This window comes from Scyliorhinus canicula, chromosome 1 (genome assembly GCF_902713615.1).
Source record: "Scyliorhinus canicula chromosome 1, sScyCan1.1, whole genome shotgun sequence".
NCBI lineage: Eukaryota > Metazoa > Chordata > Chondrichthyes > Carcharhiniformes > Scyliorhinidae > Scyliorhinus > Scyliorhinus canicula.
The window spans coordinates 168,823,224-168,847,250 of record NC_052146.1 but is presented as its reverse complement, the minus strand read 5'-3'; the positions used below and the strand labels follow the sequence as shown (position 1 = coordinate 168,847,250).

Below are 24,027 nucleotides of genomic sequence, written 5' to 3'. Positions count from 1 at the left end.
CTTTTAAGCGGAAGCTCACCAATCCCCCCCTCCTGGTCCCCTTTGTGCACAATGAACAGCTCGCTCTTCCCCATATTGAGCTTATATCCGGAGAAATCCCCGAACTCCCTAAGGATCCTCATCACCTCCGGCATTCCCCCCACCGGGTCCGCTACGTCCAACAGTAGGTCATCCGCGTATATTGACAGCCGATGCTCCTCCGCCCCCGCCCCCGGGACTATCCCCCTCCAGCCCAGACAGGGGACACCCCTGCCTCGTCCCCCAGTGCAGACGGAAATACTCTGACCTCCTTCCGTTCGTGGCCACACTCACCACCGGGGCCACATATAGCAGCCTCACCCACCTAACGAACCCCTCTCCAAACCCAAACCTTTTCAGCACCTCCCACAGGTATCCCCATTCCACCCTATCAACGGCCTTCTCCACATCCATCGCCGCCAGTATCTCCACCACTATCTCCACCTCCTTCCACTGCCGGCATCATTATAACATTCAAGAGCCTCTGTACATTAGCATTCAATTGCCTCCCTTTCACAAACCCCGTTTGATCCTCGTGTATGACCTGTGGCACGGTGTCCTCAATCCTAATGACCAATATCTTTGCCAGCAGCTTTGCATCTACATTTAGGAGTGAAATCTGCCTATATGACCCACACTGTAGGGGATCCTTATCCCGCTTCAGGATCAGGGAGATCAGCGCCCTAGACATTGTCGGGGGCAGAGCCCCCCTCTTCCCTTGCCTCGTTGAAGGTCCTAACTTGAAGGCCCAGCAGGTCTGAATACTTCTTGTAGAATTCAACCGGGAACCCATCTGGCCCCGGTGCCTTCCCCATCTGCATGTTCCCTATCGCCTTAACCAGCTCCTCCAGTCCAACTGGCGCCCCCGACCCCGCCACCTGCTCCTCCTCCACTCTCGGAAACCTCAGCCTGTCCAGGAAGCGATCCATCCCTCCCTCCTCCACTGGGGGCTCAGACCGGTACAGTCCCTCATAGAAGCTCCTAAAGACCCCATTGATGCCCACCGCACTTCGTACCGTGCTCCCTCTTCCGTCCCTAACTCCCCCAATCTCCCTAGCTGCCTCCCGCTTCCGAAGCTGATGCCGGATTTTGTTTTTTGTGGGACCGGTTCTGGGTCACTGTTTGTGTGGAGTTTGCACATTCTCCCCATGTTTGCGTGGATTTCGCCCCCACAACCCAGGGATATGCAGATAGGTGGATTGGCCAAGCTAAATTGTCCCTTAATTGGAAAAACTGAATTGGGTACTCTAAATTAAAAAAACAAAATTAGAGATAGACAACAGTCCAAAGATGTGCGGGTTAGGTGGATTGGCCATGCTAAATTGCCCGTAGTGTAAGGTTAATGGGGGGATTGTTGGGTTATGGGTATACGGGTTACGTGGGTTTAAGTAGGGTGATCATTGTTCGGCACAACATCAAGGGCCGAAGGGCCTGTTCTGTGCTGTACTGTTCTATGTTCTATGTTCTAACTGTTCTGTCGGAGCACTGCAGTGGAAAAAAATAATTTAAAGTCCCTGAACTTATGCGGAATTTGCAGGTTGATGAGGGTGGTGAACCTCCAGTTTGCCCAAATTGGGTTGTGAGTCACGGGATTTAGCTGTATATGGATGGAGGTGCTGAATTTCTCCAATATAATTTTAAAGATTAAGGGCACTATAATGAGTGGTCCTGACATTTCACAGCAATTTGTTCAGGACCCTGGGATTTTGGGGGACTGAGAATATTTGGTGTTCGCAGCAATGCTGAGACAGTCATGTGCTTTGGCAAGTTTGAGCATATGGCTCTAGTTTGGAAGTATTTGGGTCAGAAACCTGGAGATTGGGTATAGCTTAATCTAGCTCGATTGGAAATGAATTGACTTTGTGATTGCTAATTCCCTGCATCATTGTAATGCATAGTTACTGCATTTACTAGTGGAACTATTACATTTACTTATATCAATAATCTGGGCTGGATACTTTTGAGTTTAACTACTATCGCTGTAATATTAGTCTCTCAATATTAGTCTCTTTTGTCAAGTCTGATATTGTTGCATTTAGCTAATATAATCTTTCCATTGTAGGTTTGCTAGTCAAAAAGATGCTTTTAGATGCTTCAGAGGATCCCGAAATGAGGTCAGTGGTTCAGAATACCCAAGGGATTGTATTTTACAGTGTACCCCATTCTGGATCTCGCTTAGCAGAGTACTCTGTTAGTGCTCGTTTTCTACTGTTTCCCTCTGTTGAAGTCAAGGAACTCAGCAAGGGTAAGATTGGCTTATCTGATCAACTCGATCTTCTGTTTCTCTGTCATTCAGTCTGTATGTCATTTGTACATTTGAATTGTGTATAGGGCTTAATGTTTTTGTTTCTGTCTATATAATTTAAAAATATGCCGCGGTCAAACCTACCCTGTAGTTCTGTGTCCAAAACATTTTCAGTGGGGACTGAGGAGCTGTGATGACTTTTCAATGTAACAGACCTGCCATTTTTTTCCAAGGTTGTTTTTTCTCAATCTCTTGCCAAAATCTAAAATGTCAGAGTTAAGAGTCTTAAGAACTTTCAGAATTAAGGTATGGAAAATGAGGGTAAACATATAAGATTTAGTCACCAAGAGTAAAGCAACAGAAAATACACTTGATAAAACTATTGAAAGATAGACAAAATTAAACCTAAGTAGAACGCCATGAGTGAAAATGGGAAGAGAGCATGGTTACCGAAAAGGGAACACTTGAGTTCTATATTACCAACATTTTGAAATCGGTATCCAGGAGTGGAAAGGTTTTGGGTCCAGCCGTTGATAGCCTGCAGCTCATCTCAATGAGATGCTCCCCAGATTTTGGATCACCTTCGATCATGGCAGTTGATCAGGATGAGCAGGATTTGATATGCATGTGTATTCTGATCCTGTTTTTAATAAAAAACAAAATGTTTAGCTTTGAAATTGCTCCCTGCAGTAATTTCAACATGAAGTATCATTCATTTCAAGCATCCCTTGGTGAAAATAACCACATCCAACTCTGACATCTACATCTATTTGTCCCCCTTTATACATAAAGCAATGACCTGGAAAATGTCTGTTTGTCCTTACTTTCTGTACATAAAATCTGAAAGCAGAAAATAAGTGTTGAATAAAGAACACTTGGCTAAGAATGACCATAGACGAGTAATACAGAAGACCAAGGAAAATCTAAAGTAGAAAGTCTAAATTGGAAGATTTCAGTGGCTAGAGAAGTAATCCAACCAGAGTTAAATGGAAGACTGACAGAAAAAGCTGTCACGAGACAATGCTTCAGGAGATTCTTTAGGTACAGACTACGTACATTCAACAAGAGGGAAAGGTAGGTAGGTAGGATTTCTTCGATAAGGTGGGAGATGGAGGATATGATAAAAACCAAAAGGTGTATGATGCATTCAAGGTGAATTCTACAAGCAAGAAGCAGGTCAAATGCTATAATTTGAAAGGGGAAGTGAAGATTGGCAGAGAGAATATAAGAATATAATGGCAGTCAACATAAAAGGGAACCCAAAAAAACCTCTTTGGGCATTTAAGTAGTAAACAGGGAGTGAAAGGTGAAATGGATCCTATTGGTGAGGGGGGATGATATATGCTTAGGATCACAGGAAAAGGCTAGAATACTTAATGAGTACTTTGTAGCTGTATTTACTAAGGAAGAAGAATCTAAAAAATATCTGTAGAAGTGGAGATGGTAGAGGAAATTGATGGGCTGAAAATAAAGAGGCAGGAGATCCTGGACGTGCAGGGCGGCATTGCTAAACTTAGGCACCTGATCTTCACCTCCGCTTCACGACATCTCCAATGGGAGGAGGTGATTGGAAGGAGTCCTTTTAAATGTGGCGGCGGGATATGCGCTATCAAACCCACACTGGCACGGAATACGGCACAAAACCCCCAGATGCATAATTAATGAGGTTAGAGTTGGAAGAAATGGCGTGGATTCTTTCCCTGCCACAGGACTTGGAGCGAGATTTTTTTTTTCAATATAATTATTCAAATTTTCAACGATTTTCAACAAAACACTCCAAACAGAAAAAGGAATAAAGTACAAAACAAGCAAAAATTATACATGGGATTTCCAACAAAATACAATAACTCCCATTTAACAAATAAACACGCCAGTAAGGAAACCGCCCCACTCTAATCTAAACAAAAAAGAAAAACCAACCGCCCCCCGCCCCTGGGTTGCTGCTGCTGTTGACCTCCACCTAACGTTCCGCGCTTGGGGCGAGATTTTATTGGAAATCAGCAAAGGCCGATGTTGGGCGGGGAAAGCGGCCTTGAGGCTTTTTCTGCCGTATAGTGTGCCACTTAGTGCCAAACATTTTTCATGCGTGAGTTGAGAGTTATGAGAAGAGTGACTTACCCAGGCTGTCCTCTTCTGCACGCCGTTTCCACGCCATATCGCTGGTCTCTGATTCACCCGCCTGCCATCACCACAGCACAGAAATCATCGGGGCCAGCGTGCAGCAGCCGCACTTCACAGATCGCAGGGAAGTGATGGGCGCCAAGAAATCCACTCCCACGTTTTCGGATGGCTCTCTGGAAAGGCCGTCTCTCGATGCAGTAGAAGCCCAATGTGATGTGCTGTAACTGCGCTCAGAAGGAATACCAGCCAGAAAGGTGATGAATGCCGCATGGGAGACAATGGCCATTGTTAACGCCTTGCAGAAGAGGACAGCCTGGGTAAGTCACTCTTCTCATAACTCTCAACTCACGCGCACACACACAAGAAATGTCCACAGGAATCTCACTCGGTGCCATCACTCACTCTTCCACGCACATTTTCATCTCCCATGTCCTAATCACCTCGTTCATAGAATCATAGAATTTACAGTGCAGCCCATCGAGTCTGCACCAGCCCTTCGAAAGAGCACCCCACTCAAGCACACACCTCCTCTACCCCATCCCCTTAACCCAGTAATTGGGGTAATTAACCTTTTTGGACACTAAGGGGCAATTTAGCATGGCCAATCCACCTAACACGCACATCTTTGGACTGTGGGAGGAAACCGGAACACCCAGAGGAAACCCACGCACAGACGGGGAGAACGTGCAGACTCCACCCAAACAGTGACCTCGTTGGTCCCACTCACCATCCACACATGCCAGGCATCCTTTTCATCTGTCCTGGTACATGCCCTCCTTACACTCGAGCCATCTCTTTTCATGCAAGAGAAGCAGGAACATAACAAGAGGGAGAGATCCCAGATGGGTGGAGGGATTTCAGAGCTGAAGGCCCTCACAGATGGAGCAATCCAGCTGGCCGGGGAGGACATCAACCACTCCTGAGCTGATGGTGAGGACGATGGTGATAAACCAGGTGAAGATCCAGCACTGCAACATCCATCAGACGACAGTGCTATGAGTCATGTCTCCTGTTTCTCACTATGCACTAATGAACCTCCTTTTTTTCACTGAAATATCTGGGAAGCAGCTGAAGGAATCCACCAGCCAGACCCTCGACTCCAGCCCCAACAGAAGCACAGACAAGGGATTCAAAGACCCCGACATAGAGGAACCATCACAGCAGTCACCCATCCCTCCACCAGCGCAGATACACACCTCTGTGAGACCTAGTTCTGGAATAGCCTCAGGATCACAATCTGGTGAGCACATCACAGTGTCTGATCCACAGCAGGCGGTGGCAGGGGCATCCCAGGGTATCGGCACTCAGAGTATTGCTGGAGACCAGGAATCTGCTGAGTCAAAGTCAGATGGCGAGCCTCTGGACTCGGTCAAACCTCCTTTGCTGGAACTCCAAAGGCAAGGGTGGGTAAATCAGAAAGAAATGTCTGGCACACTCCTCAGATTGTAAGGCTGCATGGCGGATCCTGTCCGTTTTATGTCTTGAGGTGATTGTGCCGAACTCCAGCATAATGAGATCAACACAGCCATGGTGGCACTACTGCAGGACGCGCTCTCCATGGTGCAGTCACTTGCTGGTATCCATTGGTGCCAACGCCAGAGGATTGCGGAGCTTCTCGACCTCACTCCAGCTGTCCTTACACCCCAAGGATAAACCAGGGCACCCAGGTACCCATAGGGGGGAGGATCAACTGGTGCACACCCCAGGACCATCCATCCAGGTGTCTCTGGGAGTGTCCCACCCATTCAAATCCCCTCTTTCTGTGACCGCTTGAGCTTCAGCACCACAGGCTGGGGAGGGTGGCTACACACCAGGACCTTGAAAGCAGGCCGGGGCCCTCCAGGTGTCAGTCCTCCATAGGATGCCTGCCTAGGTCATCACTGACAACAGAACATGGCGGACACGGGCTGCCTCATTGCAATTTGTCATCATCCTCCTGCAATATAGGGACTTTGGCTAACCGCTGCATCCCTATGACAAGGAGCCTTATCACAGAGGGTGTGCACTGCCATCAGTCAGATAGGAGAGCAATGCTCACAGAATCCATGTGAAGATAGTGGGATGTCCTCACTGGATGTTCTCGGCAACACTGGTTCTCAGAAACACTGATTCACGGACATCTGCAGGGATGCTAGGTGCTGTCTGTAGACCCTGGGTCTAACGAGGCTCCTCCAAGTAACGGCTCTCTGGGGTTCATCCTCTGCATGTGGAGCAGGCCCTTCCTCTTTATGGTTCTTCTGCCTTTGATGAGACAGGCGCCTCCGTTGCCATCTTCATCTCTCCTGCCTATAAGCAAGAAAAATGACAGTGAGATCGCAGACTCCATTATCCTGACGGTCTCCTCACTGCAGTATTAAAAAGAGACACTTGACGGCTAGCATTTGTCCCCTAAGGACTCTTTGTCCACTCATCATCTGAAGCTGCCTATCAAAGTCCATTGACACTTGTCCTGGCCACTACATTGATGCCCAGTCCTTATTTCACATTCTGCTTTGGCAACACCGCACACCACCCTTGCCCCACAAGTGGCCACAGCTATAGCCACTCTCCTGCATCCTGAGCTCTCACCTCCAGTGCAAGCATTGTACAAAGCATTTGTCAATACGCACCTCAGCAAACAGGCAAACTCCCTCGGAGTCAGTCCTGGTACTCCCAAGTCAGACCCTAGTACTCCCGAGTCAGATCCTGGTGTCCCCTGAGCCAGACCAATGCCCCCACCCCTCCCCCTCCAGTCAACCCCGATTACTCCGAGCTGCTCTGCAAGTGCTGCGCTCACCTCCGAGCTTCCCTCATCAGGTGCATGCCCTTTGAAGCCAGTCGTTATTCACACCGTTCTGACATCACGCCATGTGGATGGATTTTTTGAAGGAGGGCATGATTACGGTGTATAATGATGTCCTCGATGCTGAATGGTGGGAAACGCAGCCCACCATTTGCGGGGGTATGGGACGATCGCAGCAAGCTTTCATGCCAACTTAAAACGCAACTTTGGACTTTTGACAATATTTTCCATTCCCGTCACCGAACCCGGCCACCGTGGACAGGAGTCGAAAATCCAAGCCTTAGTCTCAAACATATAATGACTTGCAGAATATTAAAAGCCTAAATAGAGAATAGGGGGAAATGTGCAAAACCTGAAGTAAAGTTTATAATATGTATTTTATTATTATTAATATTATTTTGAATAATTACATTAATATTATAGCAATCAAGATGCTTCTGAGAGCTCAGCAGCTTAACTCTTGGAATCTAATTGATTGCTTAATTCAAATTCAAAGGATACAGATGTCTCACAGCTCCAGGGTTTCTTTTGTAACCGATGTTGAATTGTAACCACAAGCCAATTATACTTGTCCTTTGAAACTAGGATTTCATAAGGATTCATTTTCAACTTTTTATTTACCTTTGTTCACAAATATTTCCTCGTAGATTCACCTGCTTTGAGAGAACTGAACAATAATTTCACCAAGCTGGTACGGGAACACGAAGTCAACATACTGAGTTTTGGGGAAATGTTACCAACCTACATTGGCAGTATGATCAAACTGCATGTGGTACCTCCAAATTCAGCAGGTATAGTATACCTGAGACTAGCAAGACTATCCATCAGACTTATTTCCAGTTCCCTCAACTGTATTCCCACTAAATCATCCAACATCGCTACCTGGCTCCCATGTTAGTTGATATTGTGAATGTTTCTCACTCCTCAGGAACTGTTCCATTCTCATTCAATTCTTGTGTTATCAATAAAACCCCTTGATCCCTCTGTCCTTGAAAACTACCTCAATCTCTCTGCCAACTATTTCAATCTCCCTTCCCGGTCCTGAACATGCTGTCGGGGCGAAATGGTGGTGCAGTGGTTAGCACTGCTGCCTCATGGTGCTGAGGACCTGGGTTCAATCCCGGGTCACTGTCCGTGTGGAGTTTGCACATTCTCCCGGTGTCTACGTGGGTCTCACCCCACAACCCAAAGATGTGCAGACTAGGTGGATTGGCCCTGCTAAATTGCCCCATAATTGGAAAAAAACTGGTACTCTTAAGTTTATTTAAAAAGAAATTCCCCACTGGCAGTTTTGCAGCCCATAAATTTCTGCCTTGACGTGTCCACAATTTTACATTGTGCAGGTGTGGCCTTTGCCCAATTGAGGCCCAAAAGTGGCTACTTCAGGGCCACTTCACCTGTGGCTTCAATTTTGAGACTGAAAAGGGGTTTCTGGGGCAGGGGAGATGCCTCTACTCAGGCCTCCCTGATGGCCCAACTTTCCACATTACAAACCTCCCTTGCCCCACCTCTGGCCTCTACATCAGGACCTCCACCCCCTCCCTCTCCCTGACTACCACTTCCTGCCATGAGACTCCTGTGTCTGGTCTTGGACTCTGGAAGTTAGAATCTGATGGTTGCTTATAGTCTCAGTCCTGCCACTGAGGATTTCTCGGTTGGCAGGGTTTCACGCCTCACCATCCAAAGAATCAGTGCAGTGTCAATTGGCTGGAGACAGGAGTGTTGCACCTTACTTAGGCGTAAGTCCACCCTCAAGGTATATACCGGCCAATCTGATTGGCTGGCAGATGTATAGTCTCGACAGTGCCAGCAGAAGCTGTGGTCATGACTGGGACTACAAGCTGTCGTCAGAATCAAATTCCCACAGTCCAGGACCAGGTAAGTGCAGGTGGTCTGATGGCGGGGTGGAGAAAGAAATGTTGGGAGCCTTGATGAAGAGGACTGGGAGGGAGAGAACTCATGAGGTGTTGTACCTTGTGGCTGGGTCTCCCCGCTGCCCCAAACTCCTCATCAGCCTTAGTTGAGGCAAAGCTCACCCGTCTCCCATAAAATTGGAAAGGGCAGGAGGGCAGTGGGAACACCATCCAGGAATCTTACAGGAACCCCCTCCCCCCCCCCCACCACCTGCAAATCCACCAATGGGCAACCATAACATTTTGCTTTATGATTTATCAAAGTCACATGTCATCCTATGTGACTGTGACCATGGTAAACTAACTCCTCATAATTTCTCAACTTGTCTGCAGCCTTTAACATGTTGGCCAAACCATCCTCTTCAGCACTTCTCCTCCATTCCCAACGGCATGGGAATGTACTCACCCAATTCCATTCTTACTTATCCAGAAATAGTCAGAGAATCGCTTGAAATGGCTTCAATTCCACAACATTAGGCAGAATTTTACTAGCCCCATACAAAGTAGGAACCAGTCAAATGTTGTTAAAATTGCAGAGAGTGATGTGGAATGATTGGCTCCTTAACCATGTCATGCCATCCAGGAATTTCATCGATGGTGGGAACAGGTTCGGGTGGACTTGTCACCCGCCCCAGGACATCAGACAGACAACTTGCAGATTTACCTTATTCAGGGCCGTTTTCCCAGGCTGTTGGCATTTGGCCAATAGCATATCAGTATCCGCTGCTGGGGAGGCCATTGGGCAGCTTGAACAAACTATTTTTTTCGCAGAAAGAAGACTGCAGCCCGAACAATTTCAATCAATAGAAATTTTCAGTTTTCAAAATTTTCTTTGGCCTACCTACTGTAGGCTTCAGAAACACTGTCTTCCTTAGCAGTGCCCACCACTGAAGTTCCTGAGCTACAAGCCCCTGATTGGACTGGCAGCTCTTGGGGTCTGGTGGCCTTCCTGAACAGGATGGCAATCCCAGTGGCAACTACTTAATTAGCTGCCGCTCAATAATTGCCCCAGCGGCCATTCATGGATCTTGTCGGCTCACATTTCCAGCTGATGACAGGACCTCAAATGATTTGATAAAATCCTGCCCCTCACTCGACTCTGATCCTACCTTTGCTTATCTACTTCTGAAACCTCCATCCATGCCTTTGTTACTTCTGAACGTGACAATTCCAAACCACTCCTGGCTGAACTTCCATCTCGCATCATCCACCAAGTTCTGTTCGCCCATCACCCCTGTACTCGCTAACCTACATTGCCTCCGGATTAAGTAGTATTTCAATTTTGAAATTCTCATCCTTGTTTTCAAATTCCTCCCACCTCTAAAACCGTTTTTTAGAACTACAACCCTCCGAACTATCTTGGCTGCTCCAATCTGGCTTCGTGGCATCCCTGATTTTAATCATTCCATCATTGGTAATTTTCCCTTCAACCTCTTTCACCCTCACCTCCAATATTCCCTTTCTAGGTCTTTCTGTCTCTCTATCTTTCTCATCCTGTTAAAATGTTTCTTTAAACCTACCTTCTTACCAAGATTTTGTTCCTCCATTTGTGACTCAGTGTCAAAGAGCCATGGGGTGTTTTACTATAAAAGATGCCGTATAAATACAAACTGTTGTTGTTGATTCCATAGACTGCACTCGAGGCCACAAGGTGGAAAGACAGCAGGGTAGCATGGGAAGGGCAGCAGGGTAGCATGGTGGTTAGCATAAATGCTTCACAGCTCCAGGGTCCCAGGTTCGATTCCCGGCTGGGTCACTGTCTGTGTGGAGTCTGCGCGTCCTCCCCCTGTGTGCGTGGGTTTCCTCCGAGTGCTCCGGTTTCCTCCCACAGTCCAAAGATGTGCGGGTTAGGTGGATTGGCCATGCTAAATTGCCCGTAGTGTCCTAATAAAAAAGTAAGGTTAAGGGGGGGGGGGTTGTTGGGTTACGGGTACAGGGTGGATACGTGGGTTTGAGTAGGGTGATCATGGCTCGGCACAACATTGAGGGCCGAAGGGCCTGTTCTGTGCTGTACTGTTCTATGTCTATGACATCAATAGAAGGGTATATTGGCAGAAAATTCTGCCGCAAATTCAAGAACTTCAGAGTAGTGATAATTCGGGATGTCTGTTATCCCAATATAATTATATTAACTGAGAAAATAACAATGTAAATGACAAAGAAGAGAAAACATTTATGAAACCTGTCATAACTTTCTTGATCAGTGTGGTTCTGACCCAACAGGATCTAGTTCCAGAAAACAAAATGGGTTGGAGCATGTTTTAGTGAAAGAGCATTGGTAAACACTGATCACAACATAATTTAGTTCAGAATCATTATGAAAAAGGACAAGAGAAATTCAAGTATAAAAATATGCAGTTGGAAGGTTGTTAAGTTAGTTAAAAAGGAATCTGGGCCAGAAAAATTTAAATTGAAGATTCAGGTAAAAAAAACAATAAAATTAGCAATGGAAGGACTTCCAAGTGAAGGCAATATGGATACAAACATCCGCCTTCCAAGGTGACAAGAAAGGTCCGAGAGCTCCTTGGATGAATAAAGATATAAATAATTGCTTGATAGTACTCAACTTGAGTATTGCTGAGAGATGCAAGGTTTTGTGTTGCATTCATAAGAACAGATGCAAGAATGGCAAATTTCAAAGGGAACAGCAGTCAATACTGCATGAGAAAGGGTGCAGATTTGTTGGAAAGTCGACACTGATAGTTCAAGGCATTGCCATGGAGAAAGTGCAAACTCCCCACAGTCACCGAGGCCGGAATTGAATCAGGGACCCTGGAGCTGTGAGGCAGCAGTGTTAACCACTGTGCCACCTCACAGTGCACTGCTGCCTCACAGCTCCAGGATCCTGGGTTCAATTCTGGCCTCGGGTGACTGTTTGTGTGAAGTTTACACTTTCTCTCCATGTCTGCGTGGGTTTCCTCCGGGTGCTCTGGTTTCCTCCCACAGTCCAAAGATGTGCAGGTGAGGTGGATTGGCCATGCTAAATTGTCCCTTAGTGAATAAATGGTTAGGTGGGGTTATGGAGATAGGGTGGCGGCGTGGGCTTCAGTAGGGTGCTCTTTCCAAGGGCCGGTGCAGACTCGATGAGCGGAATGGCCTCCTGCATTGTAAATTCCGTGAAAAATTATAGAGATTTATTTACACAGAGGGTTGTGAATCTTTGGAATTAATTAAGTATGTTTAAGGTAGAGATTGATTTCTGATTAGCAACAACATAAAGGATTATGGGGATAGTGTGTGGTAAAAGACATTGAAGTGTCCAATCAGCCATAATTGCATAGAATGGCAGAGCAGGCTCAATGGCCTAAATTTCCTACGCCTGTTCCTATGTTCCGAGATACATAAAAGCTTGGTCGCGCTCAAAGTACAAATGTGACCCTGTCCTAATGTTACTGAGGGAAGTAAAGGTGCAAATTGCAGAGCAGCTGGTCAGATTCTTCCAATTCTCCTTAGTTTTGGGAATAGTTATAAAGGATAAGGGTGGAAAATGTTCAAAACAGCAGAAAGCAATTGACTGGGCAATTGCAGTCCAAATCAGCCTAATCAATGTTGGGCAAAATTTTACAAACATTAATCCAGCCAAAATTGGTTGGCACTTGGGAAATGTAGTTTAATAAATGAAAGCCATGCTTAATTTTTAAAAATAAATTTGGAGTATCCAATTATTCTTTTTCCAAATAAGGGTTAATTTAGCGTGGCCAATTCACCTACTCTGGACATCTTTTTGGGTTGTGGGGGTGAGACCCACACAGACACGGGGCTAATGTGCAAACTCCACATGGACCAACATGCTTAATTAAATATATTGATTTCCTGATGTAACAGAGAGGGCAGTTGAGAGTACTGTAGTTGATGTATATATAAACTTTTGAGAGTTCTGTTTAATGTACTTGTTAGGAAATTGAAATCCATGCAATAAAAGTGGTCCTGATTGCATAAATGCATAATTAATAATTGGCAAAAGCAGAGAATGTTAATGAATGGTTGTTTCTCAGACAGGAGGGAAGTGTGCAATTAAAAACAAACAGAGGTTAACAAAGAGACAAATATGGAAGGAGAGGATCAAATATGAAGGCAGGCTAGCCAGTAATATAAGAAATTATAGTAAAAGTTTCTTTCAATACATAAGAAACAAACGACAGGCCAAAGTAGACATTGGGCCAATTCAAACTGATTCCGGAAGGCTAGTGATGGGAGACGAGGAAATGGCTGGAGAACTTAATAAGTACTTTGCGTCTGTCTTCACAGTGGAAGACATGAGTAATATCCCAAAAATTATAGAGGGTCAGGGGGCTGAGTTGAGTATGGTTGCCATTACAAAGAGATGGTGCTAAAAAAGCTAAAAGGTCTTAAAATTGACAAATCTCTTGGCCCCGATGGGCTACATCCTAGAGTTCTGAGGGAGGTGGCTGAAGAAATAGCGGAAGCGTTGGTTGAGATCTTTCATAAATCACTGGAGTCAGGGAAAGTCCCAGACGATTGGAAGATCGCTGTTGTAACCCCCTTGTTCAAGAAAGGATCAAGACAAAAGATGGAAAATTATAGGCCAATTAGCCTAACCTCGGTCGTTGGTAAAATTCTAGAATCGATCGTTAAGGATGAGATTTCTAAATTCTTGGAAGAGCAGGGTCGGATTAGAACAAGTCAACATGGATTTAGTAAGGAGAGGTCGTGCCTGACGAACCTGATAGAATTCTTTGAGGAGGTGACAAGTAGGTTAGACCAGGGAAACCCAGTGGATGTGGTCTATCTGGATTTCCAAAAGGCCTTTGATAAGGTGCCACACAGGAGGCTGCTGAGTAAGGTGAGGGCCCATGGTGTTCGAGGTGAGCTACTGGCATGGGTTGAGGATTGGCTGTCTGACAGAAGGCAGAGAGTTGGGATAAAAGGTTCTTTTTCGGAATGGCAGCCGGTGACCAGCGGTGTCCCACAGGGTTCAGTATTGGGGCCGCAGCTGTTCACCATATATATTAATGATCTGGATGAAGGGACTGGGGGCATTCTAGCGAAGTTTGCCGATGATACGAAGTTAGGTGGTCAGGTAGGTAGTGCTGAGGAAGTGGGGAGGCTGCAGAAGGATCTAGACAGTTTGGGAGAGTGGTGCAGGAAATGGCTGATGCAATTCAACGTGAGAAAATATGAGGTCTTGCACTTTGGAAAAAAGAATCCAAGCATAGACTACTTTCTAAACGGTGAGAAAATTCATAAAGCCAAAGTACAAAGGGATCTGGGAGTGCTAGTCGAGGATTCCCTAAAGGTAAACATGCAGGTTGAATCTGTGATTAAGAAAGCGAATGCAATGTTGTCATTTATCTCAAGAGGGTTGGAATATAAAAGCAGCGATGTGCTACTGAGCCTTTATAAGGCTCTGGTTAGGCCCCATTTGGAGTACTGTGTCCAGTTTTGGGCCCCACATCTCAGGAAGGACATACTGGCACTGGAGCGTGTCCAGCGGAGATTCACACGGATGATCCCTGGAATGGCGGGTCTAACATATGATGAACGGCTGAGGATCCTGGGATTGTATTCATTGGAGTTTAGAAGGTTAAGGGGAGATCTAATAGAAACTTACAAGATAATACGTGGCTTAGAAAGGGTGGACGCAAAGAAACTGTTTCCGTTAGGCGAGGAGACGAGGACCCGTGGGCACAGCCTTAGAATTAGAGGGGTAAATTCAGAACAGAAATGTGGAGACATTTCTTCAGCCAGAGAGTGGTGGGCCTGTGGAATTCATTGCCGCGGAGTGCAGTGGAGGCCGGGACGCTAAATGGCTTCAAGGCAGAGATAGATAAATTCTTGATGTCGCGAGGAATTAAGGGCTACGGGGAGAATGCTGGTAGGTGGAGTTGAAATGCCCATCAGCCATGATTGAATGGCGGAGTGGACTCGATGGGCCGAATGGCCTTACTTCCACTCCTATGTCTTATGGTCTTATATTCCCCAGGGGTCCATGTTGAGGAAACTACTGGTTTTGTTCCCGAGGAATGACCAAGGATATACAGAACGGACCTTCAAAGTTTGCGGATCATACAAACTCATAAGTGTAGTAAACAAGGAGGTTAGGAGCAGACTTTGACATAGACTGGCAAAACACGCAGTCACGTGATAGATGAAATTTAACACTGAGAAGTGTGAAGTGATTCGTTTGGTTGGAATGGTGAGCAAAGATGATATAAACCAGATTTAAACATGGTGCAGTAGCAGTGATACTGGTGAAAACATAAATTTAGATGGCTGTTAAAAAGAAAGATTGAATATTTGACTTGCTAAACAGAGGTATGGAACCTTTATAAATTATTCAGATGGAGTATTGTGGTCAATATGGACATCACCCTTCAACAAAGATGAGACGAGGCCTATGCGGGAATATAGTGGAGATTTTCTGGAACAAAGCAGATATATTGGGAGACGGGAGCTGTTCTACTTGGGGCAGAGAAGGTTTCATGGAGTAGAGTTTTGATTGATAAATAAAGAGAAACTGTTTTGAACATGCAAACATATGAATTAGGAGCCGGAGAATCCCGGTGGTGCGCCACACCAGAAAACTGGTGCGGCGGGCCGGAGAATCCTGCCCACAATGTTTGGCCTCAACTACTGTCTGTGGTCACGAATTCCACAGGCTCGCCACTCTCTGGATGAAGAAATTTCTTCTCATCTCTATCCACCATCGGGAACATCCTTCCTGCATCTAGTCCTGTTAGAATTTTAAAGATTTCTATGCTATCCCCCCTCCCCCCCCCCCCCATTCCTCTGAACTCCATTGAATGCAATCCTAACCGATTCAGTCTCCAGTCTCCTCATACATCAGTCCCGCCATCCCAGGAATCAATCTGGTAAACCTTCGCTGAATTCCCCCTGGAGCAAGAACATCCTTCCTCAGATAAGGAACCCAAAACTGCACACGGTATTCCTCGTGTGGCCTCACCAAGGCCCTGTATCCGGTACACGAATCCTCTCGCTATGAAGGCCAACCTATAATTTTCCTTCTCTGCCGTCCGCTGCACCTGCATGCTTACCTTCAGTGACTGGTGTATGAGGACACCCAGGTCCCGTTTCACACTCCCCTCTCTTAATTTTATGGCCATTCAGATAATGATCTGCTTTCTCGTTTTTGCTACCAAAGTGGATAACCTCACATTTATCCAGATTATGCTGCACTGCCATTTATTTGTCCACTCACTCAACTTGTCCAAAACACACTGAAGGATCTCTGCATCCTCCTCACAGCTCACCCTCCCACCTAAACTTGGTGTCATCTGCAAATTTGGGGATCTTACATTGTGTTCCTCATCTAAATCTTTAACATATATTGTGAATAACTAGGGTCCTAGCATTGATTCCTGCAGTACCCCACAAGTTACTGCCTGCCAAATTGAAAAAGACCCGTTCATTCCTACTCTTTGTTTCCTGTCTGCCAGCCAGTTTTCTATCCATCTCAATACACTACCCTAATCCCATGCACTTTAATTTTGCATGCTAATCTCTTATGTGCGATCTTGACAAAAGCCTTCTGAAAGTCCAAATATATCACATCCACTGACTCCCCCACAAAGAATTCCAGTAGATTTGTCAAGCATGATTTCCCCTCCATAAATCCATGCTGTCCGATCCTGCCACTGTTTTATTTTTAAAAAATAATTTTTATTGAAAGTTTTGTATTTATATAACAACGAAGCGCAATAAAAAAAACCAACAATAACAATAATGACAACAGTCATAAACATTCGCCCATCCTCAATGAACAACAAAACATATTAACAACAACTTAAATTAACACAATATTAAGTTAAATAACCATAGGAAAAAATAGAAACAATAAAGAACACCCTCCTTCCCCCCCCCCCCCCCCCCCACTCCCCGGGTTGCTGGTTGCTGCTGCTATTGACCAAGATACCTATCTTTGAGCCAGAAAGTCCAGAAAAGGCTGCCACCATTTATAGAACCCTTGTACTGATCCTCTCAGGGCAAATATGACCCTCTCCAATTTTATAAATCCCGCCACGTCACTGATCCAGGTCTCCACACTTGGGGGCCTCGCATCTTTCCACTGCATCAAGATCCTCCGCCGGGCTACTAGGGAAGCAAAGGCCAAAACACCGACCTCTTTCGCCTCCTGCACTCCCGGCTCCGCCGCAACTCCAAAAATCGCGAGTCCCCAACCTGGTTTGGCCCTGGATCCAACCACCCTCGACACCGTCCCCGCCACCCCCTTCCAGAATTCTTCCAGTGCCGGGCATGCCCAGAACATGGACTCCCCAAACACCTGGTGCATCTGTCCTCACCCCCAAAGAACCTACTCATCCGAGTCACAGACATATGTGCCCTATGCAGCACCTGGATGAGACTAAGTCTCGCACATGAAGAGGAAGAGTTGACCCTCTCCAAGGCATCCGCCCAAGTCCCATCCTCTATCTGCTCCCCTAGTTCCCCCTCCCATTTAGCGTTCAGCTCCTCCACTGACACTCCTCCACCTCCTGCATTACCTTATAAATGTCAGACACCTTCCCCTCTCCGACCCACACCCCTGAAAGCACGCTGTCCATCGCCCCCCGCGAGGGCAGCAAAGGAAATTCCTCCACCTGTCGCCTAGCAAACGCGTTTACCTGCAAGTATCTGAACATGTTCCCTTGGGGGAGCCCAAATTTATCTTCCAGTTCCCCCAGGCCCGCAAACCTCCCGCCAATAAACAGGTCCCTCAATTTACTGATGCCCACTCTATACCACCCCCTAAATCCCCCATCAGTGTTCCCCGGGATGAACCGATGAGTTCCACCTAATGGAGCCTCCATCGAGCCCCCTGTTTCCCCCCCCCCCCCCCCCCCCCCCCCCCCCCATGCCGTCTCCACTGTCCCAAGATTCTTAGGGTCGCCGCCACCACCTGCCACTGTTTTCTAAGTCCTCTGCTATACAATCTTTGATAATGGATTCTAGAATTTTCCCCACTGTGATGTCAGGTTACTGGGCTGGGATTCTCCCCTACCCGGCGGGACGGGGGGTCCCGGTGTAGCGGAATGGCGCCAACCACTCCGGCGTCGGGCCACCCCAAAGGTGTGAAATTCTCCGCACCTTTAGGGGCTAGGCCCTGCGCCGGTGTGGTTGGCGCCACGCCGACTGGTGCCAAAACCGGCGCCAACGGCCTTTGACGCATGCCAGCCGGCTTCAGGGCTGGCCAAAAGGCCTTTGCCAGTTCGCGCATGCGCCGATGCGTCAGCGACCGCTGACCTCACCACCGGCGCGTGCGCGGTAGGGGGGTCGCTTCTGCCTCCGCCATGGTGGAAGCTGTGGCGGCGGTGGAAGAAAAAGTGTGCCCCCACGGCACTGGCCCGCCCGCCGATCGGTGGGCCCCGGTCGCGGGCCAGGCCACCGTGGGGGCACCCCTGGGGTCCGATCGCCCCGCGCCGCCCCCCCCCCCCTCCCCCACAGGACCTCGGGGGCCCGCTCGCGCCGCCAATCCCGCCGCCACCAGAGGTGGTTGAAACCACGTCGGCAGGATTGGCCTGTCAGCGGCGGGACTTTGGCCCATCGCGGGCCGGAGAATCGCCGCGGGGGGCACGTCGATCGGTGGGGCACGATTCCCGCTCCCGCCGATTCTCGGTTGGTGGAGAATTCCGGCCATGGGGGGGGGGGATTTACGCCGGCCCCGGGCGATTCACGGACCCTGCGGGGGGTCGGAGAATTCCGCCCCTGGTCTATAATTCCTTTTCTCTCTACCTCCCTTTTTAAATAGTGGAGTTACATTAGCTACCCTCCAATCTGCAGGAACTGTTCCAGAGTCTATAGAATCCTGGAAGATGATACCAATGCATGCACTATTTATAGAGCCACTTCCTTAAGTGCACTAGGATGTAGATTATCAGGTCCTGGGGATTTATCAGCCTTCAATCCGACCAATTTCCCCAACACCATTTCTCTACTAATATTGATCTCCTTCAGTTCCTCCCTCTCACTACACTCTGTGAACCCCAACATTTCTGGTACATGATTTATGTCCTCATTTGTGAAGACCGAGCCAAAGTATGTGTTTAGTTGCTCAGCCATTTATTTGTCCCTTATTATACATTCCCTTGTTACTGACTTACATTTGTCTTTCTCAATCTTTTTCTGTTCACATACCTATAGAATCGTTTATAGTTAGTTATTATGTTCCTTGCAAACTTAATCTCGTACTCTATTTTCCCCTTCTTAATCAATCCCTTGGTCCTTCTGGTGAATTCTAAACTGCTCCCAATCCTCAGACCTGTTGTTTTCTTGGCCAATTTGTATGCTTCTTTCTCGGATCAAATACTATCTCTAATTTCCCTTGTAAGCCATTTATTGGCCACCTTTCCCATTTTATTTTTGTACCAAAGAAGAATAAACAATTGTTGAAGTTCGCCCATGCACACCTTGAATGGAATGGAATTGCTTGTCCACTGTTATCCTTTAAGTAACATTTCCCAATCTATCATAGCCAACTTGCGCCTCACATCATTGTAGTTTTCATTATTAAGATTCAGAGCCCTAGTCTCAGAATCAACTACTTCACTCTACATCTTGATGAAAAATGTCATCATATTATGGTTTCTCATCACCGAGGGGTCTCGCAGGACAAGATTGGCAATGATTCCATTCTCGTTATACAGTACCATGTCTAGGATGGCCTGCTCTCTAGTTGGTCCCTCAACATATTGGTCGAGAAAACCATCCTGTATAAACTCCCAAGAATTTCAGGAAACCCATGCACATACAGTTAAAGTTTTCCCTGGTTAAAACAGTGGATAATTAGCATTTCACATATTTGAATAACCAACATTCTTGTACCACGGATGTTTCCCATTCACTGAAGATCACATTTAGCTGACAATTTCTGCTCTTTCAATCTGTCACCTCCAAACACACCTTATTCCTTCTAGGGCAGGGATGGTCACTCTAGTTGTAAATTACTGAAGATTGCTAATTTATGTTCCAGTACAAGTAGTGTTATTCCATTGTTTATACTAATAGCAATCGGAAAATTCAACTTGAAATATTCACAACAGAGGATCACTGATGAGTGAGGCAGCAGTCAGCATATTAGATAAAAGGCTTGGATTTGGATACCGCCATTCAAAGGCTCAGGATGTTCCAAAGTGTTATAAGTAAGTTATTAGTGATGTAATGTAACGTAACTCTTTTAAACTCAATGCTCCCCTCCCGTACCACCAGACCTTCGCTTTTATGATTGGTGCACAAGCTTGTGTAGTTTGTTACTTATTTTCTTCCGAATTGATCTTTGAATAAGAATTCCTGGCAATTAATGGGTGCAAATCAATCGTGAAACTCCACAGAGTGCAATGATTCACTATTAGTACGACTAATTTAAAACTAACTTGTTCATTAGTTCCTTTCATTGTTCCATGGGACATTGAGGAAAGTTGAGGAATATTTGTTCCCATAATATAGTTATATTTTCTGTCCCTTTGTTAGTTTGTAGAAAAGGGCATAGTTTGTTGCAAACCCAGAATAATCATAGATCACAGAATTTACAATGCAGAGGGAGGCCATTCGGCCCATCAAGTCTTCACCAGCCCTTGGAAAGAGCACCGTACCTAAGCCCACACCTCTACCCTATTCCCGTAACCCAGTAAGCCCACCTAACCTTTTTGAACACTAAGGGCAATTTAGCAACGCCAATCCACCTAACCTGCAAATCTTTGGACTGTGGGAGGAAACCGGAGCACACGGAGGAAACCCACACAGACACGGGGAGAACGTGCAGACTCCGCACAGATAGTGGCCCAAGCGGAAATCGAACCTGGGACTCTGGAGCTGTGAAGCAACTGTGCTAACCACTGTGCTGCCGTGCCTCCCTGTGGGTGTGAGTTCACATGTTTAGTTCTCAGCCTGGGCCTTAGCACTGTGAGGAGCTGTCCAACTGATATCAAGTGCTTTTTCATTCGAAAGAAAAAGGAAAATTACTAACCGCCTCATTGAAGTACTTGTGTACACCTCTTAGAACGAAGCTTGGGAAAGGTTACTTTGCACCTTCCTGGCCTGGGTGACTCAGCATTAGAGTATGTGGCTCACCTACCGACTGAAGCTAGTGATGAGTTCTTATTTGTTACTAGGTTCAACTGGAACAGTTCTGTTAATTTAATGGAATCTGCAGAATTATACACAAGTGCACATTATTCATTTTGATTTTAATTATTTTTCAGATTTGGGAATTGGGGATTTTATTCCCTTGGACGTTAATCATCTAAACATTTGCAAACCTGGGAGCAGGGATTCTTTCCTTTACCAGCGAAGTCTGCAATTTATAAAAGATGCTCTTGCAAAAGAATTCAAAAGATGAATTATGGTCTCACTAAGCAGCCATATTTCCGACTTTAGTGAACAAATCGTACTTTACATGGTACTTTGAAACAATGTAAACAAAAACTTTGAAAAAGCCAGTGCTTGCTATGTTTTAAGATTATACTAGAAATTGTGGTATATAATAAATAAAACAAAGGATATACATTTATAATATAGGCCCACAAAGGACAATCTGCTGGTGTGCAAATAACTATTTTGTTTAAAGGATATAATTTTTATTAAATGATTGTACAAAAAAACTATGCTTCAAAATCCATATGTTTAATGAAACTGATGTTATTTATTACTGACAGTTCGCTTTGCAACCTTTCAATTAATTTGACTTTGTTCTTTGGGTTTACAAGAAAGGCAACACACAGTAATGTCAAAACTTGGTTAATCAAATTTGCACAATAACCTCCACTGGTTTTCCATTGTTAATGCTTTTAGTTTTACCTACTGATGGGACATGGTACCACAGTATATCACAATTATTCAACAAATGCCACAAAGTTGAAGTTGCAAACGTCTTTATGGAAGTATTTGCCAGGTGTGTATGTTGGGTTGTAAAACCAATCTTCCTACATTTGGAATGCTTTTGTTCTGCTTAATAATAGAGACGACAAAGGTTCACTTTGTGATTGTCTTGCGCAAACATCTGAAGAACCACAACTTCACAGGAAGCATGCAGATGTTTTTGTTCTCTGGAAGATGCCTTGACAGCATTTATTTTCAAAACAAATATTAAAGAAATTTGAAAATTCAGACTTATTTTTAAAGGTTCTCATCTTGTAAAAGAAAAATATAAAAATGGGATGAAACAGTACAAAATGTTATATTTGCAAATTTTTTGTGAGATGTAAGAATTTTCACCAATGCAGAATTCCCCAAAATGTTTTATAACCAGTTAAGTGCTTTTGAAGTGTAATCAGGAGATCACGGTGGAACAGTGGTTAGCACTGCTGCCTCACAGGGCCAGGGACCCGGGTTCAATTCCAGCCTTGGGTGGCTATCTGTGTGGAGTTTGTATGTTCTCTCCATGACTGCATGGGTTTTCTCCGGGTGCTCCGGCTTCCTCCCACAGTGCAGGTGAGGTGGATTGGCCATGATAAATTTCCCCTTAGTGTCCAGTGATGCGCAGTTTAAGTTTTGGGATTGAGTGCAGTGGCCATGGGTAGAGTGCTTATTCAAAGGTGCAGACTCGATGGGCCAAATGGCCTCTTTCTGCACTGTAGGGATCTATGATTCTGTGAAATATAAGTATTCAAGATTATAGTGCTGAAAGATGAAATGAAACAGTTCATAATGTAAGTACCATTTGAGAGGAACTTTTGAAATAGAAGTGGATACTGTCAGTGGAACTATTGGCAGTAGCATCATACAAATATAGCTGTGAGTGAAAGACCAGGATGAAGTGCAGCTATGGAGCAGGGACTTGTTTTTCGAAAGACTGGTCTCTAGAGATGGAGAACTGGCCTTACTAATGAAAAATTATAAGATACATATTGGCAGGGTGGATGTCAAAGTAAATCGAAAGATAGCAAAGGTATTGATAAGAAGGGTAAAAATCAATTCTACATTAAATCCTATTTTGAAACCAAAACTCTGGGCATTTACCACTGAATGGAAGTTAGCAAATTTTCCCTTGGATTTCACCCTGCAAGAAATAACACACCTCAAGAAAAGTAAAAGTTTTCAGATTACCACTTCAGGCTTATCCTGAGCTCTATATCCATCGAGGTAAAAATATACCTGATACTCAACAGGGTGTTGCGTAAACAGATAGACAACAGGAATTTGGTGAAAATGTTAAAGTGTGTAAATTATGAGCTTTTTATTGAGCTGAAATTTAATATACTTTAATTTTATTTTAAAACTGTAAGTCGATGGCAAAAATTTCCTTTGTGGACACTGGAGGGACGGAGTGCAGTAAACAAAATATTGGGACGGATTTTCCAATGCCAACAGCAGCGAATGTTGAGACGTGTGCCACTGTTCTGTATCAGGACACTTTGGAGGTCCCAATCTACACACTTGCGGTATTTGTCCTGGAAATTAAACTTCCAAAGACTCATGTCAGAAACTTAGGTCTGTTGCACCACACGTGCCCTACCAGTGCCTTGCTGTTAATTCCTGACATTAATTTCTAACAGTAGACCCAAGCCCTCACACACCCCATCTTAGTATCCACCTCCCTTGTGAGACTGTCCAACGCCCTTGACCTGACTCCCTCCTGCGATCCAACTACTTACCTCCCCTATCATGATAACACACTCCCATGACAACGCACACCGATGACCCAACTATCCATCCCTTCAGCTCCCCCACCATCCATGTCCTCCTCTCTTCACGGACCCACCCACTTACTCACCACTCATTTTTTCATTCCTAATCACCCCTTACTTACCACTTACTCACTCACCCACTTATTAGTTCCACTAACCCCACTAAAACCCTTAAGGTTTGATTTTGGGGTTCCAGTGACTGGGATGTGCTGAGCGGTGCATATCAGATGGCTCTCCTCCAGACCAGAACCATATAGGCACTTTTAGGTAAATGTTTCCTGAAGGTTTGGAGGCAATTTAACCTCAACTGTGAAAAGGAAAGATCAGAACCAAAATGCCAGTAAACGG

At 45.6% G+C, this 24,027-nt stretch overlaps 1 protein-coding gene across 5 annotated transcripts in view; it reads left to right on the top strand.

Moving 5' to 3' along the window:
- The window catches only part of serac1 (serine active site containing 1), a 192,665-nt gene extending 170,504 nt beyond the window's left edge, over positions 1-22,161 (top strand). For 2 of the 5 annotated variants that reach the window (XM_038802404.1, XM_038802391.1), the window contains 3 exons: positions 2,081-2,263; positions 7,814-7,957; positions 21,256-22,161. In XM_038802404.1, the coding sequence (XP_038658332.1) occupies positions 2,081-2,263; positions 7,814-7,957; positions 21,256-21,392 (464 nt within the window). In that variant the 3' untranslated portion in view covers positions 21,393-22,161. Of the gene's footprint in view, positions 1-2,080; positions 2,264-7,813; positions 7,958-20,062; positions 20,197-21,255 lie in introns of those variants that run through there. The other 3 variants (XR_005461303.1, XR_005461304.1, XR_005461305.1) reach the window with 3 other exon arrangements.
- The last annotated feature ends 1,866 nt before the right edge of the window (positions 22,162-24,027 follow it).